The sequence below is a fragment of the Notothenia rossii genome (genome assembly GCF_949606895.1).
Source record: "Notothenia rossii genome assembly, chromosome: 9".
Taxonomy (NCBI): domain Eukaryota; kingdom Metazoa; phylum Chordata; class Actinopteri; order Perciformes; family Nototheniidae; genus Notothenia; species Notothenia rossii.
Window position 1 is genome coordinate 52,958,276 of NC_136907.1, and position 16,495 is coordinate 52,974,770.

Below are 16,495 nucleotides of genomic sequence, written 5' to 3' on the forward strand. Positions count from 1 at the left end.
CGCATACATACAACACACACCTAAGGCTTGTTGTTGATCATTGTGCCTGCAGCTGGAGCATTGTAGGTCACCTTTATTTCAAAAGGTTTCCAAGTTTCCAAGTATGGATTCAAAACATATGTTAACTTCCATTAGCTCTGCTGCCCTGAGCTTCCCCTGTCGCTCCAGCACACTCCAAAGCGTGAGATCACTCAACAAACCCCCCCCCCCTCGCCCCCTTCCTCTCCTCATTCCCTCCCTTCCCCATATCCACCCCCACCCACTCAGTGCAACCCCCCCTCCCCCCGCCCCCCCTCATTTGGATTCAGTTTCGGAGAGCGAGAGGATGGCAAACATGTAGAGCTGAACTGACCGTGATCATTGCGTGGAGCAGCGTAGCGCGGGAGGACGCTTTGCGCGTTTACGCTGTCTGAATGTTATTGTTGTGAAGGAAGAAGCCTGATAAATTAATGAACTTTGAAACAGCTTGAAGGCTGGTGGTTGACAAGTTGCCAGACATCGGATGAGCGCCGGATCCAACTGACAGGATGGAGTGAGACAATTTACGCACAGGGGTTGCCTCAAGGATTGACCTTTGTGGGAATCATTCCTGAGACGAACACATCGGTAAGGATGTATCAATGAAGAATGTGAGCGCGCCTGACTCTCTCCAGACGGGGTGGATGCAGCCCTCGGCGGTGTCATGCGTCTTGCCCCGCAGCCAAGCGCGCAACCCTTGCGGCTCTTAGTTTTGCTCCTCCTCACCGTGGGGGGGATCACATCCCCGGTGCTCACCCCGGGCTGCCCGGACAGGTGCGTGTGCGATGACCAGCTGGTGGTTCAATGCGCAGGGCAGCACCTGACCACCTTCCCTGTCAACTTGCCTCTGTCCACGCGGCAGCTCATCATCTCCAACAACCGTATCGTGGAGCTTCCCCCGCTCGCGCTCAACTACCTCTCGGATCTGGTGTACCTGGACTGTAGCAACAACTCCCTCACGGAGATCTCCGAGTCCACGTTTGGGAATCTACGGAAGCTAGCCTACCTGGATCTCTCCTTCAACACCTTGGTGCGGATCGAGGACAGGACGTTCGGGCCCTTGGCGAGCCTGGTGATGCTGAGGATGACCGACAACCCGGCGCTCTCGGAGATCCACCAGGACGCCTTTGTGGATAACGCCGCCCTGCAGGTGCTGGATGTGAGTCGCAACAACCTGACGGTGGTGAACATCACCTCCCTGATCGCGCTGCCCGCCCTACGTTCCGTGGGGCTCAGCGGGAACCCGTGGAGCTGCCAGTGCGAGAACGAGGACCTGTGCCTGTGGGTGCACCTGGAGGACTTCAAGTTCCAAGGTTTTTACTTCTCTTTTATTCTAATGTCATGTGAGGTGACATAATCACAACATGACCTTTGACTGTTGCTTTTACTTAGTATCAAGTTGAAAAGCCCCAGAGAGCCAATCACACATAACTGCTGCCCCAGTTATTAATTATTAGATAATGCTCTGTTATGTAAACTATTGGCCTTAGTGGATGACCTCGATATTCAGCCTGGAGGTTATCCCATGAAAGGGGAGAAAGTGATTTAGCCTATCACATACTTTATCATAAAGAAATGCAGCGCTTAATAGTTGGAAATCTTATAAAATATAGTGTTTGTAAGGTTTAATTGATGTTGTTTTTGGGTTTGCAGATTATGAAAAATACTCCTTCTTGCTGGATTAAGCTGTTGACCCTATGACCTATGCAGTATTTGGTTTAATCCTTTAATTGCAAAATATCCAACAAACAGCAACACAGCAATGATAAAGACTCTGAAACTATTTTGACACAGGGAGTTTTTAATACAGGCCCTGAATCAGCGTACATATCACATCCTTAACTTTGAAATGTATAATGATTGAATTGTTTTTTTGTATTAACCATTTATGAAGTGTATACCCTTGAGGGTGCCTTATTGAAAGGTGGTACCGAGTAAACATAGCCAAGGCAAATGTATCTCATTTCGTAAACAGGCGCCTTACATAATGACGCTTGAAAAGTACACATATCAGAAATAAAGGTACGTTAATGTTATTTTTCCAAATAAATCTTTAAAATACATAGATAGGTGGAATATAAGAGTTTGAATTAAAACGTTTTGTTTTTAAGTTCAATGCAATTTCAGTGGAAAACATCAAACAGAGTGACATTTCAGTCAGGGACATAAAAGCAAGCAATGTTTTTTATATACTGGCGACAGTCAGTGCAAATCTTGATTATTTTGGCAGTTTGTTCCAACAGTGGACGGTATAGCTAAAAAACATTATATTAAAAGCAACAAATTAAGAAAAACAATGGTTTTAAAAGATATTGCTGAAAAAAATGAAAATACTTATCAATGGGGCCCTATTTTGCTCATTTCCAGGTTTATATTTGTATTCTGATGCCTTTACTGTGACATGTCTCTCTCCATGCTTTAATGTTCAAAAAGCTCGTTATTTTTCTCATGTGCTGCAGCACCTCTTTTCACCCTCTGTCTGAAACCAGAGCCCAGTCTGCTCTGATTGGTTATCAATGATTAGCTTATCACATACAGTGTGTTGGAGCGCTAGAAGTGCAAGTGCTACTGATGTCACGATGTTACAGAGGTAAACAAAGGAGTCGATTGGAGTTGTTTCAGGCAGGGGGGAGTGAGTGGGAGAGAAACTCCCTTTGAAGGGAACTATTGGATTGTAGCCTTTGCAGACCATTTACAGGCACACAAACCTAACACACTATGGGAAAGGGAAAACCCCAAAAAGCATAGTAGGGCATCTTTAAAGTTCTTAACAAAATGGCATTTAAAGTCTCCCTCTTCCTTTTTTTTTTTTTACCAAGCAAACCCGTAAACCCTAACTTCTAAATTCCGCTCACATCATGTTTCTTTAAAAACACACGTCTGCACCTTTGAGCCAACAGATAACACCATGCCATCAGCATTCTCATTTCCACGCTGCTGGAGAAGCAGTGTGGCGTGAAAATATGTCACATATGTAATCGTCTCGCAGTTTGGAGAAGTCTGCAAAGTTCTCAGGTTTCAGCGATACGAGATGCAGGTGACGACGGTGGAGCGTGACGGCATTCAGACTCAAATAGCAAAGAGGGTGAAAGAGGATCAGAGTCAGGGAGCCATTTCTCCTGCGGTCCATTATCTCATAATGATTCATCAATCTCTGTTTTGTCCAGCTATTGGAATACCGTGCAGAAGGTGTGATTAATGAATCATTGGTGCACCATCAAATATTGATCCCCCCTTTTGTTTTATTATTGTCCGGAATATAGGTGATATTCTGTGCGGATGTGGCATATGCAAGAGGCCATGCTATTGATATTGCATCTTACTGAGCAAGAGTCACAATTCTAACACTGTGGATATAATACATCTGCCACGCTTACTAAAAAGGAATCCCCTGCTTTTCTCCCCCCCCGCATTGGTCCCTGTGCAGCTCAGGCCAAAACGAGTCAAGCAAGAGCTGTCCTATTTTCTCTTGCTTGGTGCCTTTTGTCTCGCTTAATTTGGATTGGAGCCTCTTCCAGTGACAGCTGCCAGCCAGGAGAAGGCGGACGCATAGATACTCACACATTCTTCACCTCTGTGATGTAGCTATACACAGGCTGTCCATCTCCTCTGCACAGGCAATACCTCACTCTCTTATAATCAAGAGAAATTGGGGAAAACCACAAAAGACATTCACTGAGTCATACATGTAGACCCAGATGAAGCCCACTTGTATTGCTTGAGGTGTGGAAACAGAAGGAGGATACTTTGCTGGGTTTCGGCTGCGAGCTATGTCTCGGAAGCCTTATTTACGCTCTTCTGGCTCTCACCTGGCTCACTCAACACCGCTCTCTTGTCGACTTGGTTTAGGGGAAACACAAGATAGTAGGCGACTGAGCGAAAGTGAGAGCGAAAGAAAGCTTCAGGAAGTAACCATCAGATTCTCCTCTGTCTCGCCTTCCTGGCTAGAAGAACACTCTTTCAGCTGTTATATAAGGAGAGCGTCTAGAAATAGAGCAGAGCGTGGATGGGGGAAGGACGGGAGGGGAAAGCCCTCTTCTTTGATGCCGGTCCCTTTCGGGGTGGGGAGGGAGGGAGGGGGGTGAAGCCAGAAGGGTTTCCTTCCTATCTGTCAGGCACACACACACACACATATTGACACTCGCATATTAGTAGATTGTGCAAGGACATACATAGAAGCTAAGTCTTGTGGAGGGTTTTTTGAATGTGTAGGCTTTACTGTATGCTTAGAGGAAGTGTGCATTTGTGTGTTTTTGTTATATCCAACAGCATATTGTGTGGACAGTGCACAGCAGCAGCTTTTGAGAGGATCAGTGTATGCTTTGAATTTTCTAGATAGAACTTAGAGAGGCTGACTATACTTGTGTTCTTCTTCAGCTGCGCACTCGCTTTCACACGTGAGCCGCAGAAGAGCTTGTCTGAGGATAAGAGAGCAGATATATGCACCGAATGAATAAAATATCAGGATAAATACATTTCTGACGTCCCATGAAATTAACTTAAGAGTGATTTGATTGATAGCTACGGAGTGATCCCTGTCGCCCTCTGTCAGAACACAACTCCCACCAGAATGAGTCATTCATAACACCTTGACGCCACGTGTTGCTACTGAGAGCGCATGGAAAATATTTAGCAAGATGGCGGAAGTGGGACATGGTTATCTAAAATGTGATGGTTTAAATAGACAGCTAAAATAGGATAAACAATTAAGATAAACATGTTTACAGCCTGTTAGGAAATTGGTCATGGTCTTATACAGAGGTACATTTTTTAACAAATAACCCGTTTAATTGATATCAAGTCCTAAATTATAGATTTTGTTATATATTTGCTAACTTTTGCTAACTAAGTTAGCATCACAAGGGCTTCTTCGACACAAAGCAATGGGATTTTGGAATATTGCATAACATAAGATCTGTTGCAAACACATTTTTAGGATCCCTACACATTTTTATTCTACATGGTAATCTCATTAAAAAAATAATCTGACTTTGAGTCGAGGGGACTTGGAAGTGGTAAAATGCAAAATCATTTCAGAGATTCCTGACTCATTTCTGCACCATTCTAATAGGTGGCATGCTTTAAGTGACAGGTGCGTGCCGCCACCGATCACTAGCCACTATTTTCAGCTCTGCTTCAACGAAGTTGGAGTTGATCTGTTGAGTTGATCCAACAGCAAGTATGACCTCTGCCAACTTTTGGATTGGCCAAGACTTAGGCGGAGTCAGCACTTTCAAGCTGTCGACTGCCAGAGCCACACACTTTGAGATTCACAACGGCTATTTGTTGGGGAATAATTTTGTTAGGTATTTAACCTTTGACACAATTCATAATTTTCTCCTTTCCCATGGCATAGGTCTACGGCCTTGGGTATTGCTGCTATCTCACTCAAGGAGGGGCAGCTTGAGCGCATTGTTGTTGCAGTTTATGACCGAGCACAAGCTGCCATGAGGTAGTTTATTGTTCAGGGACATCTAGAGGCCCTTCTTTTCTGGAACGTAGGTTCACACATTATGTTCTATGTACGACAGCTCTAGTTAGATTCAGGGTCCATATTTCTTTAGTCTCGCTGATGAGGAATGTTGATTATTACACTCTGAACTAGTTAAAACCGCGAACTGCAGAAGAGATCTTCAGAATTGGTTTTGCGACTGCTGTCACCTCGTGTCATGTCAATTCTCCAGCCGCAACTCCAAATAAAACATCAGTGCTTGCCATCAAAGTTCCAGCTCTCCCTTTGTCTCTCTGAGTTTTGTCTCCATTGCTTCAGAAATTGTCATCACACTGTTCAGGAGCCTAGGGTAACATCAAGGAGACTACGTCCATATTTTAAACAGTCTTTGGCCAAAATGAATGAATAAACAGTTAATTTAACTATCGTAAATAAAGCGATACTGGTTAAAATACTGAAGGGTCTGGCTGAAACAGTTAGCGAAAAGCAAAAGATAAACATTCAATGGAATTAATGGATGAACATGTGAGTTAGCTTAAAGTAATGTGATGGTTCAAATAAATAAATAATAACTCAGATGGAAAGCCCAAAGATCTGGTCGAAAGTGGGCCCATCTGAGACACCGGCTGGTATAATGTTGTAGAGGTATTTCATGTGGAAAGACTCACACATGTTCTGAGTTTTCAACAATCAGATTTTAGTAAAAAAAAGAAGCCTATTAACAACCACAACGAAGGTCTTTGATTGTTCTTTTTTTACAAAATAAAAACAACTTGACTAAAAGCAATTGGTAAATGATACCTGAATGGTAATAAGAGTTAGCAAAAAGTAAGATAAAAAGTGTCACTGCAATTGGTAGTAGTAGGTATGCTAATTTGACCAAACCTAAACACTACTAATACAGATATTTACAACCAGTTTAAAAACATTGAAATTGACACATATGAAATATGAAAAATCTACCAATATAAGGTCATTCATTATAGTTACTTTAGCTGATAAAAATGACCAAATTATGCCGTTACCTACACATTTTCCCAATGTATTTTGCAGAGGAGAGAGAGTCAAGCAGAACTCCTCAATGCGATTCTACAAATGTTACGGTTTAAATTTGGTCTGCTGTGTATGCACAGACCAACACTCCTAGGAAAATATGAAAATCAGGATGCATATTTCAAGGCTGTTGGGGTAGAAACATGGTTACAGAAAAACTGTTCCCTATGCACAAACTTCTTTTGAAGTCTCCCGGTGGGACTTCCTTCTTGCACAAAAGCTTTGAAAAACCAGAAGCTAATTAAAAACAGTGCAACACTGTGTTGTGTTGCACTGTTTCTGTTGGTTCGCAGTTAAAAAGGACTCAGCCAGGCTTCAGGATTATTTTTCCCTCATCAGCTGCTCCAGAATCAACATACATGTGGTGTGTTTGACTGATAGACCTTTTAAAATGGTATCTACCTACTGTCTTTTTTCTGAAAGAGAAGGAACTCCACATTTTCATTAGGGATTTTGGATTTCAGATCTTAGTCATAGTGGTACCCGGTGTGCCTGATGATGGGGAACCTTATTATCTGCGGTTTCAGGCACACACAAAGTCACTCTCTAATCCTGTGGGGGAGAAAGGAGTTTGAATAATTCATCCATGATTTTCTTTTTTTGTAATTCAATGCTGCATAACTCAAGAGTGTTGTTCACATGAAGCTCCTAAAGCTGTACTATTCCGATAATGAAGGCAGCGTTGTTATGCTAGTGCACATTGCTGATTTTTAACTGGCAGCCACTGTTATCATCTCAGTTCCCTGCCATTTCCTAATGTTATTCAAAACGATTTAAAGTCATATTTGAATTATTTAACACGGTTCTCCGCTTAATGCCATGTATAATATTTTCCTTGCTAAGTTGAGCTCTCACCACATCAAAGGATCATTTAAATAGTTGTATTATAATTGTATGCCGAGACTGTGTCTATATTTTCTGTATGTGAAATCAGTTGCAAAGGACTTGTGGCATTCCCTCATTATTTAGCATTGCCTTGGTATTTCCCTTCTCCCAATTCATTACAGCTGGATGTATCAGTTCCCCTGAGTTGATTGGAGGTGAACCAGATCACCTGTTGGCTCCTGATTGACAATTGAGAGCAGCTGGGTGCATTTCCTCTCGGCCAATCAGGTGCTTTTCAGAGGGCTTAAGAGAGGAGGGAAACTGCTCCCCCAGGTCATTCTGATACTTCCTGATGCAGACCTCATTTCAGCAGATACTCACAGCTGGAAACTCTTTAGGCACTCTTGAGACTTCTTTGCTGTCTTCACTTTTCTGATTGAAAAGGATTTTGAGCATTCAGCTTGACTGAATATAAAGGGGACATGTCCTGAAAAAGCTCTGTGCTTGTGCACATGCTTTTGGGTATACGGAGTGCCTAGTACCAACACACTCTGAAATCAGACAAGTCATTCTGCTTTCGGATGCTTTTTCTCAACACATGTGATTCAACAATCCATTCAGATTTGGCTCCCCTTCTTTTATCACATTCAGGCTTATTTGAATATCTCCATCCACAGCTTAAAAAATACCTTAACACCTTTGTACAGGTGTGCCATATATTTCTAGCAAGCCAATCAGAGCAGACAGGGCAGTCTTAAAGAGACAAATACAAAACGAACTGTTTTCAGACATGGGGTGGATACTGGTGTATTCAGACAGACGGCTTTACCTCAATGTGTTTTTCTTTGGAAAGCATGAAACATGTTCAAGTAAAAACACAAATGATAAGATCTGAAAATGTCTATAATGTGTCTGCTTTAAAGATCCCCTTTCCCCATCAGTTACCTAAATAACGGCTTGTCTGAATGCTATATGCTTGGCAAACGATAAACTAATCCTTACAGGTTTCATTATGTTAATTGATTTATTTTAATCCAAACCTCTAGATCCCCTTCTCCCATACTTCTTTTTTTTGAAGTGGCGTTGTTTATTATTAAAGATGATAATAATAGAAATTTGTTAAACTCTGTTTAAAAAGTACTCTGAATTAAACTTAATTTAAGTATAGTATACTTCCATATTAAATCACAACCCAGTCTCACGGCATTTTGTGTTATAGTCACGACATTTAATCTATTGATTCGTGTTCACCATGACGATTTTCCCCTTTTTTTCGTCTCACACAGAACGATTTTAAAACTAATGTATTTCTATTGGTAGTGTGTTTCGTGCCTGCACCACGTCTTTTTGTCCGTTCGGGTCTTGGAAGACCGGAAGCTGTGTGGTTCATAAAAACATGTTCTTACTCAAAATCAAGCCACGATTATTGTTTTTATTTTAAATCGTATAATGTCTGGCTTTTTTTGCCGTCCGTGAGGAAAATAAATGGGGCTCAGAGCCTCAGAATACTGAAATCTGTATTTTTTAATCTTTTTTTCCTTCTAATTTGTTATTCTTTTCTAAATAACACACTGTTATTCACTCAACAATAACACACAATTATCCTTGTTTTTATTTATTTGTTTAATTCTATAATCTCTGGCTTTTTTGCCGTCCGTCAGGAACAACATTTCAAAATAAAAATAACCGGATACAGACGTAGGCCTATAAGGGACATTTCGAGTAGTATTAATAGTTTTTATGAACCACACAGCTTCTGGTCTTCCAAGACCCGACCGAACAAAAAGACGTGGTGCAGGCACGAAACACACTACCAATAGAAATACATTGCTTTTAAAATCGTTCTGTGTGACACAAAAAAAAGGGGAAAATCGTGTCGGTGAACACGAATAAATAGATTAAATGTCGTGACTATAACACGAAATGCCGTGAGACTGGGTTGTAAATCGACCCCTCTCTCATAATTATTGTTCTTTAGACAAAATATTTATTCTAGGTCAGTACTTCTACTCAGGCATCTTCCCTATCAGCTAAAACTTTCAACCTGGAATGGCACGCTGATAAATGCACTTTAAAGGTCCTGAAAATATATTTATCTTCTTACTCTGAGTAACGGGGTCCTTTACGAATAATGCATTTGTTCCAACATTCAAACAGTTCTCAGTATTTCACATGAAAGAATGATGTACTTGTGTATTTGTTCTTTGTTTGTTTAACTAGTTAAAAATGGGCGGGGCAAAACAAATTGGGCTATGTTGCCGTCAGTGTCAATTAAAGACCCAATGAATTGAATAGCTTTTGAGAATTATATTCTTAACAAAATATAACTAAGGATTCCCACACTTAGATTTTGTCTGTTGCTTATTTAGTCCGAATTATTCAGGCTAGGAGGTTGGGGTGGATGGGTTGGTTTATTGGATGGACTTTGACCCAGGAGACCTCTATCACATGATTTCTGTACTAAAGTAATGCCACTTCTATAAATGCTTTAACTCAGACCTGGATCTTTTTCCAAACCTAACCAAGTAGTTTTGTTAACAATACATGACTCACAAGATTGTGTGCATGTAACAAGCTGAATTGACACCTGTCGCTGGACTTTCATATGAACGAAGATTGAGGAAAACATACAAACTGTTTAAAGATACATCGGAATATTAAAAGATTTATAGAAATAGTTACTATTTTGAACCAACTCTTGAGGGGCTTGAAAATGAATTAAGCATGTGTTGTCATGCTATATTGAAGAAAAAACCTATATGCTTTATAGACGAAAAAATAATGTGCAGTTGTGTGTGGACTTAAAATGATGTCAATTGTAAAGCCATTATAGAAAAATACAAATTTGTCTCATGTTTTCCAGAACAAGCATTGTATTTACAAACCAAATATGTTGATGTACTGTTTTGAGCCATGATGAGTCATTAATCATTCCTCCTTGATGTGTTTCTGTTTGACAGATGAGGGCCAGACGGTGTGTGGCTCACCAGCTGACATGCAGGGCCGTCGTCTTGGTGAGGTGGGCATCCAGCTACGGACGTTATGTCACCAGACCCTGGGCTCCTGGGACTACCTTTTCTTTGTTGTCATCGGCTTTGTCATCTTTGCTGCTGGCACCGTGTCGGCCTGGGTGATGGGCGTCATTATGGTGCTCTATGAGCGCTACATCAAGAAAAAAGAGGAGCAGCTGGACCCGGAAGATGAGGAAGAACTCGGTGACAGGAGAGACCATGGCAACGGGAATTTGAAAATGTCACATACTGTTTAAAACATTTATTCCCACTCTTCCCATTTAGGATTTCCCACAGTGCCTCGTGACCACTTCCAGGACTGTATGTGAAGTTTTATTACACTTCAGTCAAACTGAGTCTGTTTAACAGGCTCCGCCCTGAAAGAGAAAAGAGAGGATTCAATAGAGAATCAGAATGTCATTCTTCACATTTGGAGTGGGCTTTCGGGTGATGTAACACTCTCTGGCTGCCATTGTGGAGCTCTCTAGGCCCTGGTTATTACTGACCGCATATGCAAATGTATGACTATGTAGTATTTATTTATTACTTTGTAATTTTTTACAGGGATGGAGCCAATAAGCTGGTTATCTTGGAAGCAGCTAGCTGGTCTGACTGTGACCGAATGCTTTAGCTTTGTTGCTAAGAGTCAGACAAGATTAGTACCACTCACCTTTCTCTCATCAATTGACTTTTGATCGTTTTTAACTCTATGTTACCAGTTAAAGGATTTTAGTCATCAGATGATCTTAATTTAACAGAGAAAACGGCAAAGCAACAATGCTAGTTAGCTAGCAGCCTTTTCAGACGGACGTTGAACAGCATTGGAGACACACTGAGTTTGATCAGAGAACTCAAAAAACAAGATACTTGTTTACAGTTTCAGAGGTGCTAGTAGTTGTATTTTTTTATCTTTTTAACAGAGCTAAGCTAGCTGTTTCCCGCTCTTTCAGGACATTGTGCAAAGCTAAGCTTACCGGCTGCAGGCTATAGGTTCAAATTCAAAGAACAAATGGAAGTGGTATCAATCATCTGACCTAACTATTGTCGAGAAAGCCCAAAATGTGTCTAGCTACCCATCGAAGAACAACAGTAATCAGTGGCGGTTCTAGGATCAATTTGACTGGGGGGGCCAGGCTGGGGCCAGTTATTTTCTGAGAGGGGCACAATAAATGCAGGACGAAAAAGAAAAAGACAGTATGAAGTAAATGCGCATAAGAAAACAATGCAATACAGTTATTGGTACACATATTTATTTTAGATACTTATAGTTACAGTTTTTACGCTCTAATGGGTCCGACTAGAATGACAAATAACGTTAGTTAGTAGGTCCAAGAAATAGTTTAATAATAAACTTTTCATTTTCAGGGGGGCCACAGGGGGGTTCAAATTCAGCGTTACGGGGACACTGCCCCCCCCCCCCCCTAGAACCGCCCTGGCAGTAATCATCAAAGACTAACTCTGACCATGATATTTTCAGCTACTTAAAAACAAGAATGTCAATGTTGTACAATTTGTTTATATCTACAACGTTACAAATTGGGTGGAAAATCCTGACAAAAGTTAATGACAATCTATTTCTAGACCCTAGCTAAACCCTTATACCATAAGGGTATTCAAAATAATCTCCAGTGGACCTCGATAATGGCAACAAGAGAATTGTGACTTTACAACCCCATATGTGAAATGTTATGTGATGTGATCTTTCTACTCATATGTTTGAGGAGAAGCATTCGTGTGTAAAGGAATACATTTGTGCACAATGATGTACACACTAATGTGCATCATGCATGTTTGATTGAGCTTTTGCAGAACTGAGCCTTTCCGTTATTGGTCCAGTGGGCTGCAGTTCTAAGCTGATAGTTTACCTCTCTCATCTACTCTGAACAAAACTGCAGTTGAGGCATTTGTAGTGAAGATCTGTTTGTGAAGTTGACAGACAGCATGAGCCAACTGCTGAGGTCTGGTTTGGCAGTGGGCCCCGCTAGATGGCAAGTAAACAGGAGGGTGTGATAATTGATTTCCACTTCATTCTCTCTTTGTTGACTGACTGGTTTGAGTGCAGTGTCCTTTCTGTTTCTGCATGCACTGTTGATGCACCAAAAAGCCTTACGAGGTGTGTACAAGCTCTTATTCAATCATTAAAGAATGAAAAAGGATACTCTGAAGTGTTAACATTTGAGACTAATTCTACTGTCTGTACCAGTTCATTTCCCCTGACTCGACTGTTATTAACTGTTATAAAGGAAGGGGCAGGATGAGGAGACCTTGTTTTACTGGGGGAACAAATAGCTGCTCCAATGTATGTGTGCTGTATCTGTACAATCAGTTGTGTCTCGGAATATATTATCATTATACCTAATTTAGGAACAAAATGGACTTATAAGGTATCTGAGAAGAAGGGTATCCTTCCACAATGTTTGAACCAGTTGTTTTCCGCTCATTTTATGTTGTGCACATTTTATTAAAGTTTTATTATGAAAGTGTATAGATGATTGAATGTATGAAAATATAGGTTACTCATCATTTTCACAGAGGGTATCTTGACATCAGTGAGAAAAGCACAGCTAATAAAATAAATGATGGCCGAATTCCATTTAGCTTCTTCAATTTCAGGGTATTGTGCATGCTGGTTTAATGCCACAATGCCATGGCTCACTGGGACCCTTAAATGTTTTGTGAGCCTTCCTTATTGTTATTGGCATCCCCATATGCATTTATTTTACAAATTTGAAATGTCTGTTACTAAAAACGGCTATTATTTTTGGCATTATGCTAATAAGGATAATGGTTAATGTGAACTCTGACTCCACACAATCTGTTGTCTTTCTTTAACGTAATCTGCAATACCACCGAAAAAAGCTTTTTTCACACATTTACTGGCACTCGTACTGTATGCATATTAGTGGGATTTGTCCAGAATCAATTTCATATACAAAGTTATTGGTATTAACGATATAACAACATACTAAGCATGCTGGTTTTGGGTGGTTGAGTGTCAGTGTCAAACGCAAAGCTAATTATGTGCTTTACTCATTATTGACCCTTTTCAAACCATTTGATCTATAATTTCCCAAAAATAACAGGTGTAATCAATAAAATGATTGATGGTCGAATTATTCTCAGGTTTCAGGGCCCTGGTCTCATGCATCATTTAAGCTATTCATTTCACCTGTTCTCACTGAACGGGTCGCCCGGGCGCAGGGGCAAGCCAAGTTGCCTAAAAATACAAAATGATTTCAAAGAGACACAAAACTACTTAAAAAAGATTGTGACACAAAATGACAAAAAAGAGACACAAAATAACTACAAAGACACACAAAATAACAACACAGAGATACAAAGGGACAACAAAGGGACACAGAACTACTATAAAGAGACACAAACTGACTGCTGACAGACACAAATTGACATGAATATGTATAAAAACCACAAAGAAACACAACAAAAAACAAAAAAAGCTGATCATCCACTATAACGTTGTTGCCTTGATAGGCAAGGCAAGGCAATTTTATTTATATAGCACTTTTCAGCACGTGGCGATTCAAAGTGCTTTACAGATTAAAAGCAAACGACATTTAAGAACAAATACAGCACAAATACATGATTAAAAAGGCATTTGCTCTTATGTAAGAGAAATGGTGAGGACGGTGCATGTCTTTGCCCAGGGGCCCATTGTCTCATTTTCTGCACATGCCAGTGCTGCTCCTGCAATGAAAGGTCCAAATATTTGCTGATAAATGTCTATTGTGAAGTTGTTCCTGTAAAGGGTAAACCATTTTCCAATACACCGCTGATGTATGTCAGCATTCAGTCAGGAGTGTGGGTATGTCTCTGTTTGATTGCACTCCCTCGTCATATAAGGGAGTGATCTTGACTCATGGCAGTACGCATTGCATGAACCATCCTAAGCACACTCATTGGCAGGACATACGTAATTGGATGCCGAAGTGTCAATCCAAGATAGTGATAGTGACCGATCTACTGTACATGTTAGTTGCCGTGTGCTGAGATACCTCTGAACACATAATAATAATAATAGATTTATTTTGTTAGCGTTTTTACAGGTGCTCAAAGATGCTTTACAGATATAGTGAAAAGAAAAGAACAACAAATAAATATATAGAGTTAAAGTAAAATAATACAAAAACAATCACACATTAAAAGCCAGATTGAATAGGTGAGTTTTTGTAAGTTTTTTGAAGGTGGTGAGGTCAGTCTCTCATGGGTTGTGGGAGTGAGTTCCAGAGGGAGGGTGGCGAGTTGACCATATGGTGGCGAGTTGGATTTTGGGCATTGGGTGTAACATTTGCATGGCTTCATTCAGGAAAATGTATTGATTAATCTGCATGTCTACTGAGATTTGTGTAGTGAACCCTCATTTATCTACATTCAACACATGCATATATAGTCTCAACTTTGAGAGTGCATTACATTCTGCTAAGCTCACTGATTAGGCCATGTGATGCCATAGGCAAGGGTAAGGGTGCGGCCAGGAAATTGGAGAGCTGGCTGCCCTAATACATGTCAGCACAGTGAGGAAGATGGAATGCCAAGTAATAAACATGTGCATAGTTCTTGTGTACCATGCAAGCAAACACTTGGCTCTGAAGACTCTCACTATTGACAGTTTTTGTTTCCATATGGGCACTTGGTGGTACGGTAGGCCTATATCAGTTGAATAATATACTAAATGGATTTGCATTTTCGACACACCCACACTGCAAGTACAGAACATATTAAAGGTGGGGTAGGTAAGTTTCAGAAACCGGCTCGAGATACACTTTTTGTTATATTCCATGGAATGCTCTTAACATCCCAATAGCAATGAATATCTTAAGTGCTTTGACAACAAATCCATAAAAAAATTGATGTGTTTAGCTTTGTCTGATGTGTAACGTTACTGCAGCCTGCTCTCGCGGAGGAGGTGCTCTGTAAGGAAGTCTGAAGGAAGGGGCAGATTCTTTTTGGCTGTGTACTTTCAAATTTTAGTGCACTCGAGCCGGTTTCTGAAACTTACCTACCCCACCTTTAAGGCACAAGTGTGCATGAGACAAAAGCATCAGTTGTGCCTCCATAATGGAGTGCAACACCAGTCAGACTCTGACTCCATTTTACTCTGTAAAAGCTTCGAAAATAAATGAGCTGTACTCACTAACGCTACCAACACAAACAAACACACGAAGTTACACATTTTGGGATTAATGCTTGTTGTTAGCTTTAATGCAGAGACCAAGGTGAGACTTTTAATACCACTTTGATGCCTGTACTTCTGAAGCTTCAGCCAGTAGCTTATTTGCTAAGCTAAAATCCTAAAAGCCAAAGGAAAGCAGTCACCCAACTGTATTTTGTTTTGCTTCAACAAAGAAGCATAGCGTTACATTGTAGTATTCCTTGTTCCATTGAAGTTGAAATGTTATAAGCCAAATCTAGCAGCGAGTTAGCTTAGCATAGCATAAAGACTGGGAACATCTAGCTTGCTCTAGCAAAAGGTTGTCAGAAATTTCTCTCTTGGCAAGAAAACATATTTCCCAAAATGTAATGCTATTGCAGTGGTTCTAATGGAGATATCGTTGTGCCTGAGAATGGATGTGTGTTCCCATCACTTATCAGCCATGCTGAGGCAGTGGTCGAGATGAGCTTCAGGACAGAGATGAACTCAGCTGGTTGGGTCACATTAACATCACATCTCTGACTGTCAACCAGTTTGGTGAATAAACAAGGACATTCACACAGCTACTGTACTGGCAGAAAATTTTGCAGGTGTGTTTCCTGCCTGTGGATGTTTGCATCATTGTGTGCATCTGCTGGGACGAAGGCAAACTGTAAAAGGCCCGCAGATTGGATATGTGACATGAAGTGATAGCGGAACTAACGGACCATAATAGCATCTAACATCTACTACAAAACACGCTTGTTCCCACAGACACACAAAATAGGATGAAAATCCTTTTGTCACAGAGCAGTGATATTACTTACACCAAAGTTAGAAATATGGGACATATTTTTCAGACACTAGTGCTAGGGAAAAGGCAGCCTGGGTTTCAGTTATTGCAAGAAAATGTCATCATTAATCCCTGCCACATATGGATGACAGCACCAAATTACTGTCAGCCAACTCCAACCTCAAAAAGCTGGA

The 16,495-nt window shown here is 40.8% G+C and overlaps 1 protein-coding gene across 1 annotated transcript; it reads left to right on the plus strand.

Moving 5' to 3' along the window:
• Nucleotides 1-319: 319 nt before the first annotated feature.
• On the plus strand, nt 320-12,844 carry LOC307018017 (leucine-rich repeat-containing protein 52-like). The gene is made up of 2 exons (XM_079648052.1): nt 320-1,331; nt 10,309-12,844. Exons 1-2 carry the CDS (start codon nt 683-685, stop codon nt 10,614-10,616), a joined length of 957 nt encoding a protein of 318 aa, XP_079504178.1. The 5' UTR covers nt 320-682; the 3' UTR covers nt 10,617-12,844.
• The last annotated feature ends 3,651 nt before the right edge of the window (nt 12,845-16,495 follow it).